This window comes from Atractosteus spatula, chromosome 20 (assembly GCF_055471065.1).
Source record: "Atractosteus spatula isolate fAtrSpa1 chromosome 20, fAtrSpa1.hap1, whole genome shotgun sequence".
Lineage (NCBI taxonomy): Eukaryota > Metazoa > Chordata > Actinopteri > Semionotiformes > Lepisosteidae > Atractosteus > Atractosteus spatula.
The window spans coordinates 12,282,202-12,297,998 of record NC_142725.1 but is presented as its reverse complement, the minus strand read 5'-3'; the positions used below and the strand labels follow the sequence as shown (position 1 = coordinate 12,297,998).

Sequence of the window (15,797 nt, the reverse complement as noted above, 5' to 3'; positions counted from 1 at the left end):
ATCGTTAGCTTAACTGTCACGGGTCAAACAGGTAACAAAGAAAGGACTGAGAATGTGACAAACTAAACTTTATTTTAATACATGTGACCTGGGCCAGCCTATTGTACATTATAACACCTGAAGAAGGCTCCACGGCCAAAACGTTGTGTTTTCTTTCTTCTCTTTTCAGCCTGGAATAAACGTATTACTTGTTCCTTTGCAGCCTGCACATGCTGACACAGCTACCCACCTGAACTATTGTACATTATGGTTTTAATGTCATGAAGGAATGGTGTTGTACTAAACACAGAAAACACATTCAAATATCGCCGGTATGCATTCTGTTTTAAGCAATGAATATGGGTTCATATAAATTAAACGATACAGAATGATCAATTCTAATCATTAAAAACATCTTGTCAAGCATTTAGCAATACAGACATGTTACAGAAGCCATTCAGAGGGCAAAGTGCTGATATACAAGGTATGCCTTCTTAACCTTCAGCAATTAACTTTCTTAACATCAAAGCCGATTAATGGAATTAATTCACTGTTTCTGTGCTGCAAAGGAGTAAAGGCTAATTCCGAAATGCCTTAGTACTAGCCTATTAAGAAGTAGAATAATCACAAGAATGATAGCTAACCATTGACACAGGGAGCAGACCCTTCTCACACCAAATACAAACAAATCTTAAGTAAGCATCAAAGGATAGGACAACACTGCAAAACCTACCTAACTGGTGTCTCAAGTATAGTCAAATGTTCACAGTACAGCCGTTCAGCAGGAAAGCCCATGCTGGAAGCACATTTAGCTGCTGTATATTCAAACCAGTTAAAAATAATTAATTGTTCTGCCTATAAGCTATGGAAATGTGTCACAGGGTGTTTCATTGACACAGTGTGCCTACAGTATTTTTCTAACCACCATTGCCCTTGTTAGGGTGTGGATTTGCCAGGCCTCTTCCCTGTGAAAGCCCTACAGTGGAGTTAGAAATATGTTTCTAGATACTGCTGATGTGTCAAAATGTAAATTAACCTTAAGTAAAATAGCCAGGCCCTGTAACATGTATGATGCATGAATGAATACATGGTTATATTGCTCATGATGGCAATTACAGGCCCAGAAACTCATTATAAATACAAGATCAGTATCAGGACTATTACGTATTTTTGATAAATTGCCATTTTTGGACCATTTTTGTTTTTAATAATGGATCTATCCAGTAGGTTAGCCCTCTGGTACACTCAACTGCTGCTGAAGTTTAGCATCACCACAGAATGTATTCATTTTATATTTTTTATCTATTAAAATGAATGAAGCTGAGTTAATGAGAACAATGGGATTTATTATGAAGACGCTAAAAATTACACTTTCCTTAGAATAATGTTGTTGTGGTGTGTGGGAGAGGTATTAGGTAATGTAAATAAATTATAGTTGAACTTGTTTAATTTAAGGGACAGCTAAGCACATTTAAAGAGGGCTTTCCAATCCTTGTCCCAGAGTGTTTATTGTTGCTCCGGCAACACGGCACATGTAGTTACAGTGAAGCTGATCCGCCTCTTTCCTCTTTTAAAGAGATCAAGTTAAAATGAAACGTGTAGTTCATGTGTCTTTCTCGGAATGTTAAAATCTTGAGAGTCTTTTCGATGTCATGCAAAACGCCGGCATGAAATAAAAAAAGAAGAGAAAACTAAGCGTCTTATGATTGCTTCCCTTTGGAAAAAAAGGTAAATTTTGAATTTTAAACATTTGTTTCGAGGTGCTTGTACTATGCAGTCTTAAATTACTGCAACAATGGAAACGCTGTATTAAGTTACGACGTACAGTGTAAGTGTGGACAATTCTGATGACAAGTTAAATAAGAAAAGGGCACAAGCTATTTGAAAACAATTGCTGTAACTGTAACAAGAAAGACTAGAAAGAAAATGCGGGTGCATACGATACATTGAAACACATTAATATTAATTTTGTAGTTGCATTATTATTTTATTAATAATGAATTTGCAATTCAACAAGGTACAGTAAGGATTAATAAAAATCCGCTCTACAAACCATGAACTATAGCTTTTAAAAATGCAAAGTGAAATCCGCTTTCAGACGGGACAAATAATTTTCCTTTTCTCTTCAGCTTTCTCAGAATTGTACCGATGCTGCTTAGAAGCGATTTCTTTTTGTAAAGTTCCTAGTGCGCTGGCAGCTGCCATTTTTCCTCTTTCCCTCGTCTTTCAACTCAGCTTTCAGCTTTTGAACGTCTTGCGTGTTTTTACATTGCTCGTTAACAAAAAATCAAATGGAATTCCCCCCCAAAGACCTATGTATGAATTTTTAACAATTCTGAAATGTGTCTCAATTCGGCTACCATTATTATTATGTTTTTAAAAAGCCCCCTGTAATATGCGACTATGCACGGCTACGGGTGAGAATTGAACTAGGTGACCTGCGGATCAAAGGCGACTGTCACCTGGATGACTGTGTTGTCACAGGCTATATTCCTATAGACTGCGTTTAAATATTGCTGCAGCCAATTCCCAGACGCCACGAGACAACAAAACCAAACCAATAATTGGGGGTAAAAGCGCTTTCTTTGCTAATGTAGTTTGTGTCACGACTGACGCAACTAAACCTTGAACCGTCTTGGAACACGAGATAAAATTTCAAGAACTAAGAAAACAGTTACTCAGCTATGGAAAAGTGTATTTGGAATAGTTCTAAAACGACACAGAAAATCCAAGATATGGATTTGTATGGTGTTTTACGATTTCTGGTGTGTATTGTAGGAGCCAGAATGATAGTAGCCGGCTTTATTCCTATCAGTCAGCCAGTTTGTGTATCTCCTAGTCACTAATAACTAATATTTCATTGGCAGAACGGGACACCCGACCCCCACCAGTTCAATCTAGACTGCGTCCTTTACGGTAATTTGTCTTGATACCTCTGAGTGCAAAAAAAAAAGAGTTACAAAAGCGTCGTTCAGCGTGCCAGCTCACATTCATTTTTTACTCTCAAGAATGAGCCTAGCTCGAGGTGGTCGGATGCGATAATTTTTATCTCCGAGCCGAGCAGTACGGAGAAAGTCAGACGCGCACTGTGCGCGATTACCATACTGCAAGCCAGGCACCTCTAATTAGCATTGACTCAGCGCTTGTCCGGCTTGATTAGTTTAACCAGTTTTCACTGGTTTGTTGTATTAGATGTTAGTGTATGATGGTACCATGCAATTGTGTTTGTGCTGTCCACATAGCGCTCAAATCGTCACGTTCCTGGGAGCTAGATAAGCAAGGAGCTGGATGTTTTTTTATTTGGACATTTTCAGATCAATTCAAAGGATCTTAAGAGCGTAGTAGATCCTATCAAGGGTGGACAACGTAATACGTAAAGTAAAGGTTTATTCCGTGCTGAAAAGAAAAGAGACACAATTTTTGGACCGCGGAGCCTTCTTGGGGTCATTAGTATTAGAAAGAGGAGAGTGAGTCATCAGTCAGAGTCTGTCAGACAAACAGGTCCTTTTTGTTTTGGATGTACTATTCCAATTCAGCAATACAAACATTGTGACTGTCATAGCTTAAACAGTTATTAAGCATATTGCAGTTTGAAGCGAGATATGGAATTATGGAGGTGAAAAATATCCTTGTGATGGACGTTCTCGTGTTTTTGGTCCACCCTCAGGGCCTTTGAGAGCTGTGTGAGCCCCCGTCCTGCATTCTGACCAGCTGTCCCCTCCTTGGTATGTGAGCTGAGCCCAGGACAGAAGACGCCCGAGCCCAATATGGCTGCCGCCCCCAAGGAGGCGGGGGACGGCGCTGCAGAGCTGTGCAAGGAAGGGGATAAGCTTCTAGGAGAGGGAGAGCTTAGGAGGGCCACTGCTCTGTACACGTCAGCGTTCGGCTGCCACGCCGGGACCACCGTCTCCCACGTGCGTGGCCTGGGGGGGGCCCTGTTGGCGGGGGTCGTTTCCACTTTGGAAGCCCGGCTGGAAGACCCCGGAGAAGCTCAGCACCCCGGGGAGAGCCCCGGCCCCAACAAAGGCCTGGCGGCTGTGTTCCTGTCCACGCTGGTCCCCAACAACCTCGCCGCGAGCCTTTATAAGATGGAGTCGCTCCTGCTGGGCGCCGGCCGCGGCGGCGGTGACGAAGTGGTGGCGCGCTGCTCGGCCCTGCTGGAGGGGAAACAAGACCCCCGTCCACAGGGTTCCGCGCGCCTGGCCCTGGAGCTGACGCACGCCCTGGCCAGCCTCCTCTCGGAGCCTCGCGGCGCCCAGGGGCCAAAGCTCTACCTGCAGGCTTTCCACGCAAACAAGGCCGAGACCGCCAGGCTCATCAGGAGCAGGCAGGCCCAGCTCCTGCCCAGAATTGTCGATGCCTTCTTGGAGAGACTATCTCTACAGACACTGGGGGACGAGACAGAGGCTGAGCAGGAAGGGGGAACTGAAGCTCTCCACCCAGAAGAAGCTTCCAAATACCTCCACTTCTTATCAGCCATCGCCCCCGGCGACACACGTGTGCAGGAGCTCCAGGCCATGGCCCTGTTCCAAGCTGGCAGCTTCGATGAGAGTGCACAGGCTTACTCCCTGGCTCTGGGGGAGACAGACTTGCAGGCAGAGGCCCGCGCAGGCACGGAAAACACGGCTGCGCACTGGCTGCTGCCTGAAAGAAGAGCCTGTCTCCTGGTGGGCCGAGCAGCCGCCCTCTTTTCTGTGGGAGGCCGGGCAGCGGAGATGTGCCGGGACCTCGGCGAGGCCTTCGGGACTCACCCTGCCACTGCCAGGCTGCAATTCCAGCAGCTGTTCTCGGACCGTGGGGCGGAGGCTTCCGCCTGCTCTCAGCTCAGGCAGCAGGCAGAGAGGGGGCTTTGTGAGTACCGGGAGGCCGTTTTAGGGCGCCCTGATCTACGCTCCTCCAAAGGGGTGGAGTTGCTGGATCCTGTCATTGCAGGGCTGCAGGCCCTGTGCCACCTGGAGCCAGGAGGGGGCAGCAGAGAGCTGCGTGTGAGGCTGGCAGACTGCCTCCTCCTCCGAGGGCAGTTCCGGGAGGCCCTGTCCATCTGCGGCCAGCTTGCGGCAGTCGCCCCAGCCCAGCAGAGCTACCAAAACACAGTACAGGTGCTGCAAGGCTTTGCGCGCTTTCTTTCAGGCGACCAGCAGGGTGCGCTGGAGGACTTCCAGGCGGTGGTTGAGCACAGCGCCCCACACCCCTCCAGCTGTGTGCGGGCACTCTGTGGCCGGGGTTTGCTGCGCATGCTGGCCGACTCCCACTACTTGGCGGCCCTGGACTACATGACAGCAAGCCGGCTGCATCCTCAAGAGACGGCCCTGACTGTGCGCTGCCTTATCCCTTGGAACCTCCGAGGGCTGCTGTTCACCGTGCTGCTGGAGCAGGGGAGGGCCATGCTGGAGGGAGCTGGCAGGGGCAGCAGCCAGGGTGGTCGGAGCCCCTCGCCCATCCCCGAGCAGCAGCAGCAGCAGCAGCAAAGAGATCAGTCCCCGTCTAGACTGCCTGAGCGGGATTGCTGCTCCTCACACAAGGAAGGGTACGCCCCTCACTGCCCTCGCTCTGTGTATTCTGTGCTGCGCTTCTGTGTTCACTCTGTGAGAGGACGTGTGAGCTCTAGGTGTTGGGAAGACAGCTGTTGCATGTCTGTTTGGCTGCTGCATGTCTCTGTAGGGTCTGGATGTGTATGCACAGCCATCCTAAGAGCCTGTACTTTGTGTGCGTACAGCAGGATCACCTAAAGCAGCGGTTCCCAATCCTGGATCTGGTGCCCCCATACCTGCTGGTTTTCATTCCAGCCCACCTTCATGAGATCAGTGAAGCCTTACTGGAATATTTGCGTTTTGTTTCTAGTCCCAAGTTTGGGATTTTATTTCACTTTCAAAATACGGTGATTAATGCTCCAACATGTTGGAGCCGGGAACAAACACTTCCAATTCATCTTCTTCTTCCTCTTCCACTTCTTCTTTTCATTCCTTATTCCTTATGCCTTATCGTCAATGGAGGGTTTGATTGTGGACCTGAGCAGCAGCTGTGTGCCTCACCAGGACCAGGACTGGGAACTGCTGCTCTACAGCCTTGATCTGTGAAGGTGTTTGGGCCTGTCTGCAGTCTTACCTGTGCGATGCCCCCACCCTCACCCCGCTCCTGGATCTCACAGGCTTCTGTGTTCCTCAGGACCCCCGTGGGGGTGCAGGCGCTGGCAGCCCTGCTGATGGAGCTGGAGCCGGGCAGCGACGCGCCGCGGATCCTGGCAGCCGACGCCCTCTACAGGCTGGGGCGGGTAGAGGAGGCCTACCGCTTGCTCCTGTCCCTCGGGCACTCGTCTCCCCGCTCGCCCGTCCTCGCCCGCCTCGCCCTGCTTCAGCTGCACCGGGGCTTCCTGTACGATGCCAACCAGGTACGGGGGCACCTCACCCAGAATGGCAGCGGCTGGCAGGTCACGGGTGGCAGCCCGGCTGCTTTTGTTGGCTGTTGACTGGCGGTAAATGCAATCTAGCACCTCGGTTTGCCTACTGCCCTGCTGCAATGCAAGCAGGTGTGAGCCCAGAGTCACCTGTGATGTCGTCGTGTTAAACCTGTGCTGTTAAACTGGTTTGCATTTCTCCCAGGACCAATGAGAAAAATAAAGGTAGTTCACAGTTCCAGATCTACTCCCACCCATGATGAGATCTGGCCATCCCTTGCAAGATTGCAGTAAAACTATAGAAGTGGCGGTCGTGCTAGGAGTTGTTTTGATAAAGAGAAGGGTTTACCAATCTGATTGAAAGAGAATGTCAGGAAATGTTCCCTATACACAGAGCAAGCAGAGTCTCTGTTAGTCTGTCCCCCCCCCCCCCCCCCGGAAGGGGTATGAATAAAACTAGCTTGATCAGGGAACTGTGGAAACTGCTGGATTTTAGAAAGGAGGTGGATTTCCCTCTAGAGAACGCAAAACAAGGTGGTTGAACTGTCATCTATACAATCACCAGCTGGGGGCAATATTTGCCAAGATTTTGCATATTTAACTGGGTGGCTTAGCTTTTTAGCTTTTCTCCAAATAGCCCACACCTACAGCAGTACTGAGACTGCAAATTGTGGCTAAAACCATCCAGGTAGTGTAGATTGCCAACAATTTTTGTTGTTTTTGTGGGCTGACAGTTACATTTCTACTGTAAATGGAGTTGATCTCTCTGTGTTGAACAAGCAATGGAACATTTCAGTGCTTTGACTGGTTTGATGCTTGTGCTGAACTTCGGTTTTAGGGATCCGCTGCACATTGTAATACAATCAGTCAGAAACACAAAATTTTGTATTAAAGGGGGGAAATTTACATAGAAAAAGAGAGAAGAAGATACAGACACTGTCGCAGAGGAGATAACAGAGAATGAGACTGAGAGAGACAGGACCTGGCCTGACCTGAGTACTGTCTTAGATTACAGGCACTGTTTGATTAATGTTCTCTACTGACGGCTTTATCTGTTGTTGTGAAAGAGCTAATTGCTTTCAATTGCAAAGTGGATTTAATGAGCCACTAATGGGCTTCTTGCCACATCTTGTCAGAGAGAAAAGAAATGAAAATTAGATAACCTCAGGGCAGCTTCTTAAATAACCACTTGAATGCTGAAATGAGCAAGGCCATGCTCTTCCGTAGTGAGCCAAATCACTGACACTGATTCCTGCACTGGATCAAGCTTTTATTTTATCAGCAGAGCTGTATCGGGATGGACTCTTATACTTCAGTGGAGAGAGTTTCCCCATTGAGCTTGATTAAAGTTCTGTATGGGGCTTCACGTCTCTGCAGGTCTGCTCCACTGTACCTTCCCTCTCTGTCTACTCCTATCTCTTTCCCTCTGCCCAGCTGCTGAAGAAGCTGACCCAGTGCGGTGACACCAGCTGCTTGCTCCCCCTGCTGGCAGTGGCAGGAACAGCAGACCGGGCACTGTTACAGGAGCAATGCCACACTGCTGCCATGCGCATCCTGGAGGGCCCCAAAGCAGACCTCAGCATCCGGGAGGCAGTGTCCTACCTCACCATCTCCATCATTGCCTCCGGTAGGCACAGTCACAGCACCCTGAGCTGAAGGAACAGACTCTCGAACCTGAACGCACTAGTGCGTTCAAACATGAGCAAGGGGTTTGTGGTGCATGGACAGATAACCAGTAAGACACATGGGGCCCACTTTCCAGTAAGGCTCTCTGGAGCTCACAGCATGCCCAATGACAAATGTCAGGCATGTCAGAGGAGAGCACACACAGAGCGAATAGTGATTCTCGACTGAGGAGGTATTACATTTGAAACATAATTGGTAATACTGAATTTTATATAGATATGATTATTGTTAGAAGCTGTGAGTCAAATATTAGTCATTCCTGTCACCAGCTTGAGTCCTGATCCACCTGATGTGCATTATCCAGTCAAGTTTCTTCTTTTTTCTCCCCTTTGAAGCTTGAAGCTTCAATTCCACCTCAAGGCGTTGTTAAAATAGTAGTGCTAGAGGGGTTAGGGACCTAGTGGAATTGATGAGAATCATATGACCAAACTGCAGAGCCCAATTCAAACACTTAGTGGACAACCACAGACATCCTGCTGACACTGCCTGAGTTGAGGTCTGGCCCAGACCCCAGAACATCTGTGTTGAAGCAAAAGATAGGAGGCCCCTACAGTGGAGGGACTGTGACTTCCTCTACTGAGAGACACAAAATAGGGAAATCAATCTAAATTCAATACATTGCAAACAGAATTAGAACCATCTGTGGTACTTTGATAGTGAACTACTTGTCAAGCTGCCTAAACAGTTAACATACTGTAACTGTCCTGAGAACCTTACCACAGTGTAAATTGATGTTTTAAATGTTTTATTTTGGCCTCCCTTGTATATGCTAGAATTCCCCACGGTTTTTTTCTTTGGAAAAGGAAGTATCCATAGTTACTTCTCTTTTTGTTTTTCTGAACTGTCTTTTTACTGGGATGAGTGAGTGTCTTATGATTGACTGCCTAAAGTTAAGGTTGTTTATTTGGATCTTGAGTAACACGAGGAAGTGTGAAGAGAATTGAAGACAAATCTCCTTTCACAGTCTTTCCAAAATCCTTTTTTTTTTTTCCACAGCGCATTTATTTATCCAGAAAGTAAATCAACTCGAATTGCTTTACAGTTCCTGGAATTTCTGTTCTCATTATTTCTTTTTTTAAAATTGAAAAATGGAGCAGAATATATATATATACAGTATATGAGCAGAACAGCTAAAAGCTCAGGCATAAATCAGTGCTTAATGTTTGCTTAGACAATGACACTAAACGCCCTGTCTCTGTAATGCTGGAGTAATAAACATGTTCTGTGGGAGTGTTTTGTAACCCAGCTCAGTGTGCATTATCCATTGCTATTAGTGTAGAATACGTGCCTATTGCTATTTTTGTTTTGAATGCATGAGGATCTGGAAGTAGATGTTAGGGGTTTGACTGCTATGAAGTGATATGTGTACGTGTGCTACTAGGGCAAGAGTTTGAGAAAAAGTGAACTCGTATTGAGCTCTGAAGTTCTGCTCTTTCTGTTACTCAGTGTATAACCTGACCTCCTGACCATGAATGGACAGGCATTCATAGAGAACATTGTGCTCAGAGCCTGAGGTTTTCTTGGTAGCTCTCTTGAGGTTACAAGTGATAACACATGACTCAGGAGCAGCACTGTCAAATGTGCCCAACTGTACACAAGCTTCTGTCAGACTTTTCCACCCTCAGGCCTGTTTCCCCACCTGCAAGTCAAGGTTTTGATGCTGTCAGCACTTCTTTCAAAGTCATCAATGCATTCCATTAAACGTAAAGCTCAACCATCTTCTAGATTTCTAATATATATATATAATATTTTAGCAAGCAGTGTGTGAGAGTTTATATGAGCATAGATTGCAAAACTAACTGACTTAATGTTTGTTGGATGAAGACCCTGGGATGTTAGTATTGAGAAACCCTGCACTAAGACCTGTTGTCATTCCTCTTATGTTTTTGGCATTATTGCTCACTGAGGGCAGGGGGTGTGGCTGAGGACTCCCTCTTGGCACGGGCACGATGCTATGCCCTCCTGGGTCAGCGCAAGACTGCCATCTTTGACTTCAACGCCATCCTCAAGGAGCGATCTGAGCATGTGCAGGCCCTGTGTGGGCGGGGCTTCACCTACCTCACCCTGAACCAGCAGAAGGTGACACACCTCATCCCAAAAACACCTGAAATGGAAACCACAGGGAAACATGATTAATGGGGCTCTAATAGACAAAGAGATGAGTTGAAGCCAGTGCTGAAAAAGGCACTGGAGCGGCAGGGTGGACACAGAGAGAGAGCGGAATGGGAGAATATTATTGAAAGGGAGTGTTAGCACTGATAAAGTGCCTCTGTGGTTCCATTCTCCTTCCCGCTGTGCTGATAGTACAGGGATGTCATTAAGATAAGGCAGATTAGGGTCTGTTCTCCAGCACAGACTCGATACACGCTCGGGGATACAGTAGCCTGAGTGCTGACACCTGCTGAATGTTCACTTCAGAGGACCAGGACAGGGACTGAGGGAGGGGGAGAGGGGCAGAGGTGTGTGTGTATCTGGCATGCCAGGGGATGCTGCACGCAATACACATTGCTCTACACTATAGAGGCATACAGCCCTTTCTGTCTGAGAATGGACCAGAGGTGATGACAGCAGCTACAAAGAGACGTCAATTGACACAGGAGGGCTGGGTGAATTAGACAAAAGACGTACAGAGTAAAAGAGAGGTATAATGTAAAGGCACTGATGTAGACCAGAAAACACAGGTACATAAATGCAGACAAAGATGGAAAAAGAGAGTGTTTGGTATATGGAGTAGTGGTTAGGCTCTGGGCTCCTGACCAGAGGGATTGTGAGTTCAAGTTACCTCTACAGGTACCCATTGCCCTGTGTAAGCTGCCTCACCACAGATCAGAGTGATCTGGAGGCCAAGCCTGCGATAGACTGGGATCAAATCCACGGACTTAACGTCTCTTTCACGCTATGGAAAGCAGGAAAAGCTGTGGCCTGATGGGCTACACTAGCACACAAAGACATGCAGAGACATACCTTGTTTCCACAAATTACACTTCCATACTGACTCCGCACTAGTGTGCCTGTACAGTCCTGTATCTACTGGGCATGGTGTATGATATACAAGATGACACCCTGAATTAGAGTATAAATACAGTGTGGAGGAGTGGTTAAGGCTGTGGGCTGACTGGAGGGCTATAGGATCAAATTCCAGGTGTGGCACTGCTGTTGTCATCTTATCATTAGCTAAGTACATTTCCAAATTGCAGCACTAAAATACACTGACAGTACGAATGGGTCTACTTCAGATAAAAAGGGCATCCAAATAAATTAATAATAATGCAATACATATAACTATTATAATAACAGAGTCTCAGGAGCTCTCAAGATGGAGACTCCAGGAACTGTAATTAATTTGTTTCAATTTAATTCACTCAGTTTTAAGAGCAATTGTAAATCAGGTGCTTCATATGTGTGTGTTTTGTGCTTCAAAAAGAAAGGAACTTGCTAAATACAGGACCCTCCATCCTCTTCTTCCTGCACATAGCTGCACTGACAGCAGTAATAACAGGGTAGGGAGAATCACAGCGAAAACAAGATAACAGCTTGAGGGAAGAGCAGGCAGGACAATAAGGGATAATGAACTTTTAAATGACGCGGCCTGGTACTCAAAACTGCGACACCTGACCAATTGCCATCTAAATAACACACCAACACACCACCACTGCCTATTTTTAACACGATTGCTATTGTTTGAAGGTTTGTGTGCTCTGTTTTCTCTTGCATGAAAAAGGGAGCTAGGCAGACAGAGCTTTACTAATCTGTCTATAGAGTCCTCTATCTCTCCAGAAAATGCTTTGCTGGGATGTGTGTTTTGAGCTAGGCAACTAAGCCATAGTTAGAGATTTAGGGTAGAGAAGCCAGCCGGAACACCAGCTTGATCAGCTTAGTGCCAAAATGAATAGCACCACTTACCTGTGCCCTATCTGGCCAAGCTTTTATCACAGCTTTTATTTATGTCAGGGGACATTCACCAGTTTTCAGGATGCCCTGCACCTGTACTAAGACACAGAAGATTATTAAGGTAGAAAATGAATATGGTGGAAATTAATTAAGAGAGCATTAATTTTAGGGGACTATTACCCTTCTGTTTGTTCCAGGAGTGCACTCAGGACATACTTACAGCACTCCAAGTGGACGCTGCAGCTGTCACCCAAGACATCCTGTCTCTGAAAGAGAAGGCCAGTAAGCTCATCTGTGACTGGCTGCACCAGCACTGTAGGACGGGGCTCTACGAAATCACAGCAGCCAATGCGGTTCCCTGCAGGGAGGAGCTTCTGAAAGAGGCGTTTCTGATTGGAGGAGCCCTGATGAAGATCGACTGCCGAGACCCCAGGTGGCACCTGCTGTATATCGATACTCTACTGGCCAGAGGTGAGAAGAGGAGCAACTGGCTCTTGAGCTTGTCTGAGCAACCCCGTTCCTGCTCTGCGCTGTGGAAGCAGAGAGCAGGTCTTTCTCTTCCCCTGATGGTTCCATTTTCTGAGCTGTTGCTCCAGTAGCTGCTTTCAGACTCCTCTCTCTTTGGTGCAACGAGGTAGTATTGGGTCTTTTCAGCCTACCAAGGTGTACCTGCAGCAGTTTCTCTCTCTAGGCTTTAGATGGCATTGTAGTTTTAAATCCTGGCTCCCTCTCTCAAGTCCAGTACAGCAGTACTGGGTGTCCCCTCTGCAGTATTGGCACATGACTTCTCTCTCTCAGGCGCCTTGCAAGCAGCGGCCGCGCACCTGCGCCAGATTTTTGGGCAGGAGCCGCGGGAGGCGGTGGCCCAGGCTCGATGGGGGGTGGTAGAGGCGTGGCAGAGGAACGCCACGGGGGCGGCGAGGGGCCTGAGTGAAATCGCGGAGAGAGAGGCCTCGACCCTGAGCTTCCTGCTCGCCCTCCTGAGTGCGCAGCACCGGAAACACCTGGCGCAGGTACTGACACAGCCCCGCTCACAGACACCCAACTTGCTTACAGAAACAAAACCACGCCCACATCTCCCACGGGTGCCACAGGCAGTACGGTCAGAGGATTGGACACTGGCAGGTGAACAGCCAAAATTCTGGCATTAGACCAGCAGGATTTTGGCCTTGGAACAGCCGGATGTTGAGAAGGCACAATAATCTATTATAGGGGACAACATCGGGCTAGATGATCAACCCATAATTGGATGATCATCGTTTTGGCCCTGAGAGTCTGTATGTAGCAAACACAAAGTTACTGTTGTTTCAGTATTCCTAGTTGGAGCCCGTGTGTGGTAATGGGACTGACAGACAGATGCTAAGTGTGAGATTCAGGTGTTGCCTGCAGATGAGGCACAGTGATGCTTACAGTGGCTGAGCCACAGTAGGCTCTGCACAGAGCTCTGTTAAGTAGCACTGTGAAAAAATCCAAATGTAACAAAAACTCCCTGGACAAAGGCTCACCACATGTTTTGGGTTTTCAGATTTCCCTTTTAACTGCTGAAAAGACCGTGGCTTTTTAGGACACATGTGAAAAGTGAATTATCAGCAACATTTCCACTGGTGGGCTTTGATACACTGCAAAAACATTCCATCGACTTGATGAAAGGATCTCTTTTCCGTAAGACTTTGTGGTCCTGTCATGCTCATTCAAAATCAATTCAATGTTTTTGTGCAGCCCCCCCCCCACCACCACCACTCCCACCGCCCAGAACCACAACAGACACAAAAGATAAACATATGGCAGTTGAAAAGTAAATGGGAATGTGATCTCAGCTTGTTTGGTCAATACCTGTCATAAAGACTCAGAAATGAAGGACGTTAAAAATTACTGATAAAAGGAATTCTGGTGCTTGTGAATTACTCAACTGGCCCACTAGGTTTATCTAAATGAAAAGTTTGGATCTGGATGAAACAATACGCTTACAGCTTCATGGGCATCTGCAGTGTTGCAGTGACATCAGTGAGAGATGCACCACTCCTCCTGTCAGTGCTAACTCTCCTGTGGGGCACTGTGGCACTGTGGAGTGGCAATCCCACATGGGGTGTTATAAAATCAGAAGTACAAACAATCAAAGAGTTAATGCTGGCTGCAGCTCCACACTCACCTCAAGTTGCTCAGTTGCTCCTGGGCATCTGTAAGGCTAGATGGATGAACTGGCCCAGCAATATCAAATCATAATGGTAAAAAGTTACTGTAGGATAAAATGATCCAAGTGAGTGTGTCTGAGCAGGATTCGCGCGCACACAGGACAAGCAGATGAATTAGGCTCAGTCACATTCGCCTGCTTGCTACCATGATCAGAGGGAGAGAGTGTGAGATCTGAGCAAGAGGCAGCAGTGGTTTGCTCAGCTCCTGCCCTGGTGTGTCCCATTGCCCAGAGCTCCATTAGCCTTCACCACTCACTGCCCTCCAGAAGGCTCCTGCTTTCTCTAATTGCTGCTGCTCTGTGGTTTCTCCTTTAATAATGTATTATTAAGGCAATTATCCCTGGACGTTTAATAGGGGTTACACAATGTTATAAGCAGTTTCCGCTTGGAAGAGGAGGGCAGTTTTGACAAAGAGACGGACCACCGACTCTCTGCAGTGTGAGACAGCCTGCTCAGAAATAATGACCACAATATGCATTTTTGTTGTTTAATTTGTCTTCCTCAGTTTCCTTGTCTAGTAGTGATTTGATGCGACAGAAATTTGACGTTATGGCTTATTTCCACAGTTTACTCCATGCTTTTGCTAAGTTTGTCACCCCACTACAATGTAGGTCTCCACACAGCTGACTGTGGTCCCCTGATTCCTGTCAGTGCTGTTGTCGCAGTGTTGGCCATGCTGGTACAGAGGTTACTGGGGTTTTCTCTCACCGGCAGGCTGCAGCGGAAGAGGCAGGCTGCGCGTCCGAGCGCGGCCAGTGGGAGCAGGCGCTGGCCCTGCTGACGGTGGCGGTGCGAGCCGGAGGCGAGGCGGCGAAGCCCCTCCACCTGCGGCAGCGCGCGGCCTGCCTGGCGCGGCTCGGGCTCCACGAGCGGGCCGTGTCCGACCTCCAGCTGGTCGTGCGGAGCCACGCGGGCTCGGGGCAGGACCCAAGAGCGTGGGCCGGGGATCTGTGCCGACGGGGCCACAGCCTGGTGCTGTCTTCCCGCGAGGAGTCTGCTTTGGAGGACTTTGCCCGGGCTCTGGATCTGCACCGGTCCCAGGCTTTGGCCTGCATCGAGGCCGGGCTGGGCAGGGCTCGGCTGGCTGAAAGCTTCCAGCAGGCCGCCCTGCGACACTTCGGGCAGCAGCAGCTGAGCGAGGCCTGGCGCCTCGTGGACTACGGCCTCAGGGTGGATGAGAGCCACGCCGAGCTGCGCAGGCTGAAGGCCAGGATCAAAAGAGAGGCGGCTGGCTCGTGTATCGTCAACTAGAAAGTGATCCTGAGAACGAGGTCGGGAAGTACTGGAATGGGACAGGATATCCAGCTGCTGTGCCGTCAAGCAGGACCACCAATAGAGCTTCTGTATTGTGAGCAAGGAAAGGGTGTCCTACACAAATTACTTGATGAAGAATAACCAATTATTACCAAGTGCAATACTCATTCTATCCATATCTATAGCTGCTATAGTGCCCACACTGGCGTTGCTTTTTTGCTTTAGTGCATTTTGAAAAATTCCAGTTCGCCAATTCATTTTGCATGAGACAATCCCCAACTTGGACAATTGTTCATCAGCTTGGTTCGTCTCCTTGGACGTGGTAGGGTGGGATGACAGCAGTGGCTATTTGTCATACTGTCGGGCATTTAAGAGGCCATCGCAATCTGTCACGCTGCGGG

The 15,797-nt window shown here is 47.8% G+C and overlaps 1 protein-coding gene across 1 annotated transcript; it reads left to right on the top strand.

The window, feature by feature from the left end:
* Positions 1-3,746: 3,746 nt before the first annotated feature.
* On the top strand, positions 3,747-15,393 carry ttc34 (tetratricopeptide repeat domain 34). Its single transcript, XM_088938261.1, has 7 exons — positions 3,747-5,506; positions 6,145-6,367; positions 7,808-8,000; positions 9,972-10,138; positions 12,148-12,421; positions 12,749-12,963; positions 14,857-15,393. The coding sequence occupies exons 1-7, from the start codon at positions 3,747-3,749 to the stop codon at positions 15,391-15,393; spliced, it is 3,369 nt and encodes a 1,122-aa protein (XP_088794387.1).
* Positions 15,394-15,797: the final 404 nt, after the last annotated feature.

Bases quoted from the DNA above. Each gene is read 5' to 3' on its own strand.
- ttc34 (XM_088938261.1), top strand. From the start codon at position 3,747: ATGGCTGCCGCCCCCAAGGAGGCGGGGGACGGCGCTGCAGAGCTGTGC. The intron at 8,001-9,971 runs GTAGGCACAGTC...CACTGAGGGCAG, and splicing joins CATCTCCATCATTGCCTCCG to GGGGTGTGGCTGAGGACTCC. The intron at 12,422-12,748 runs GTGAGAAGAGGA...TCTCTCTCTCAG, and splicing joins CGATACTCTACTGGCCAGAG to GCGCCTTGCAAGCAGCGGCC.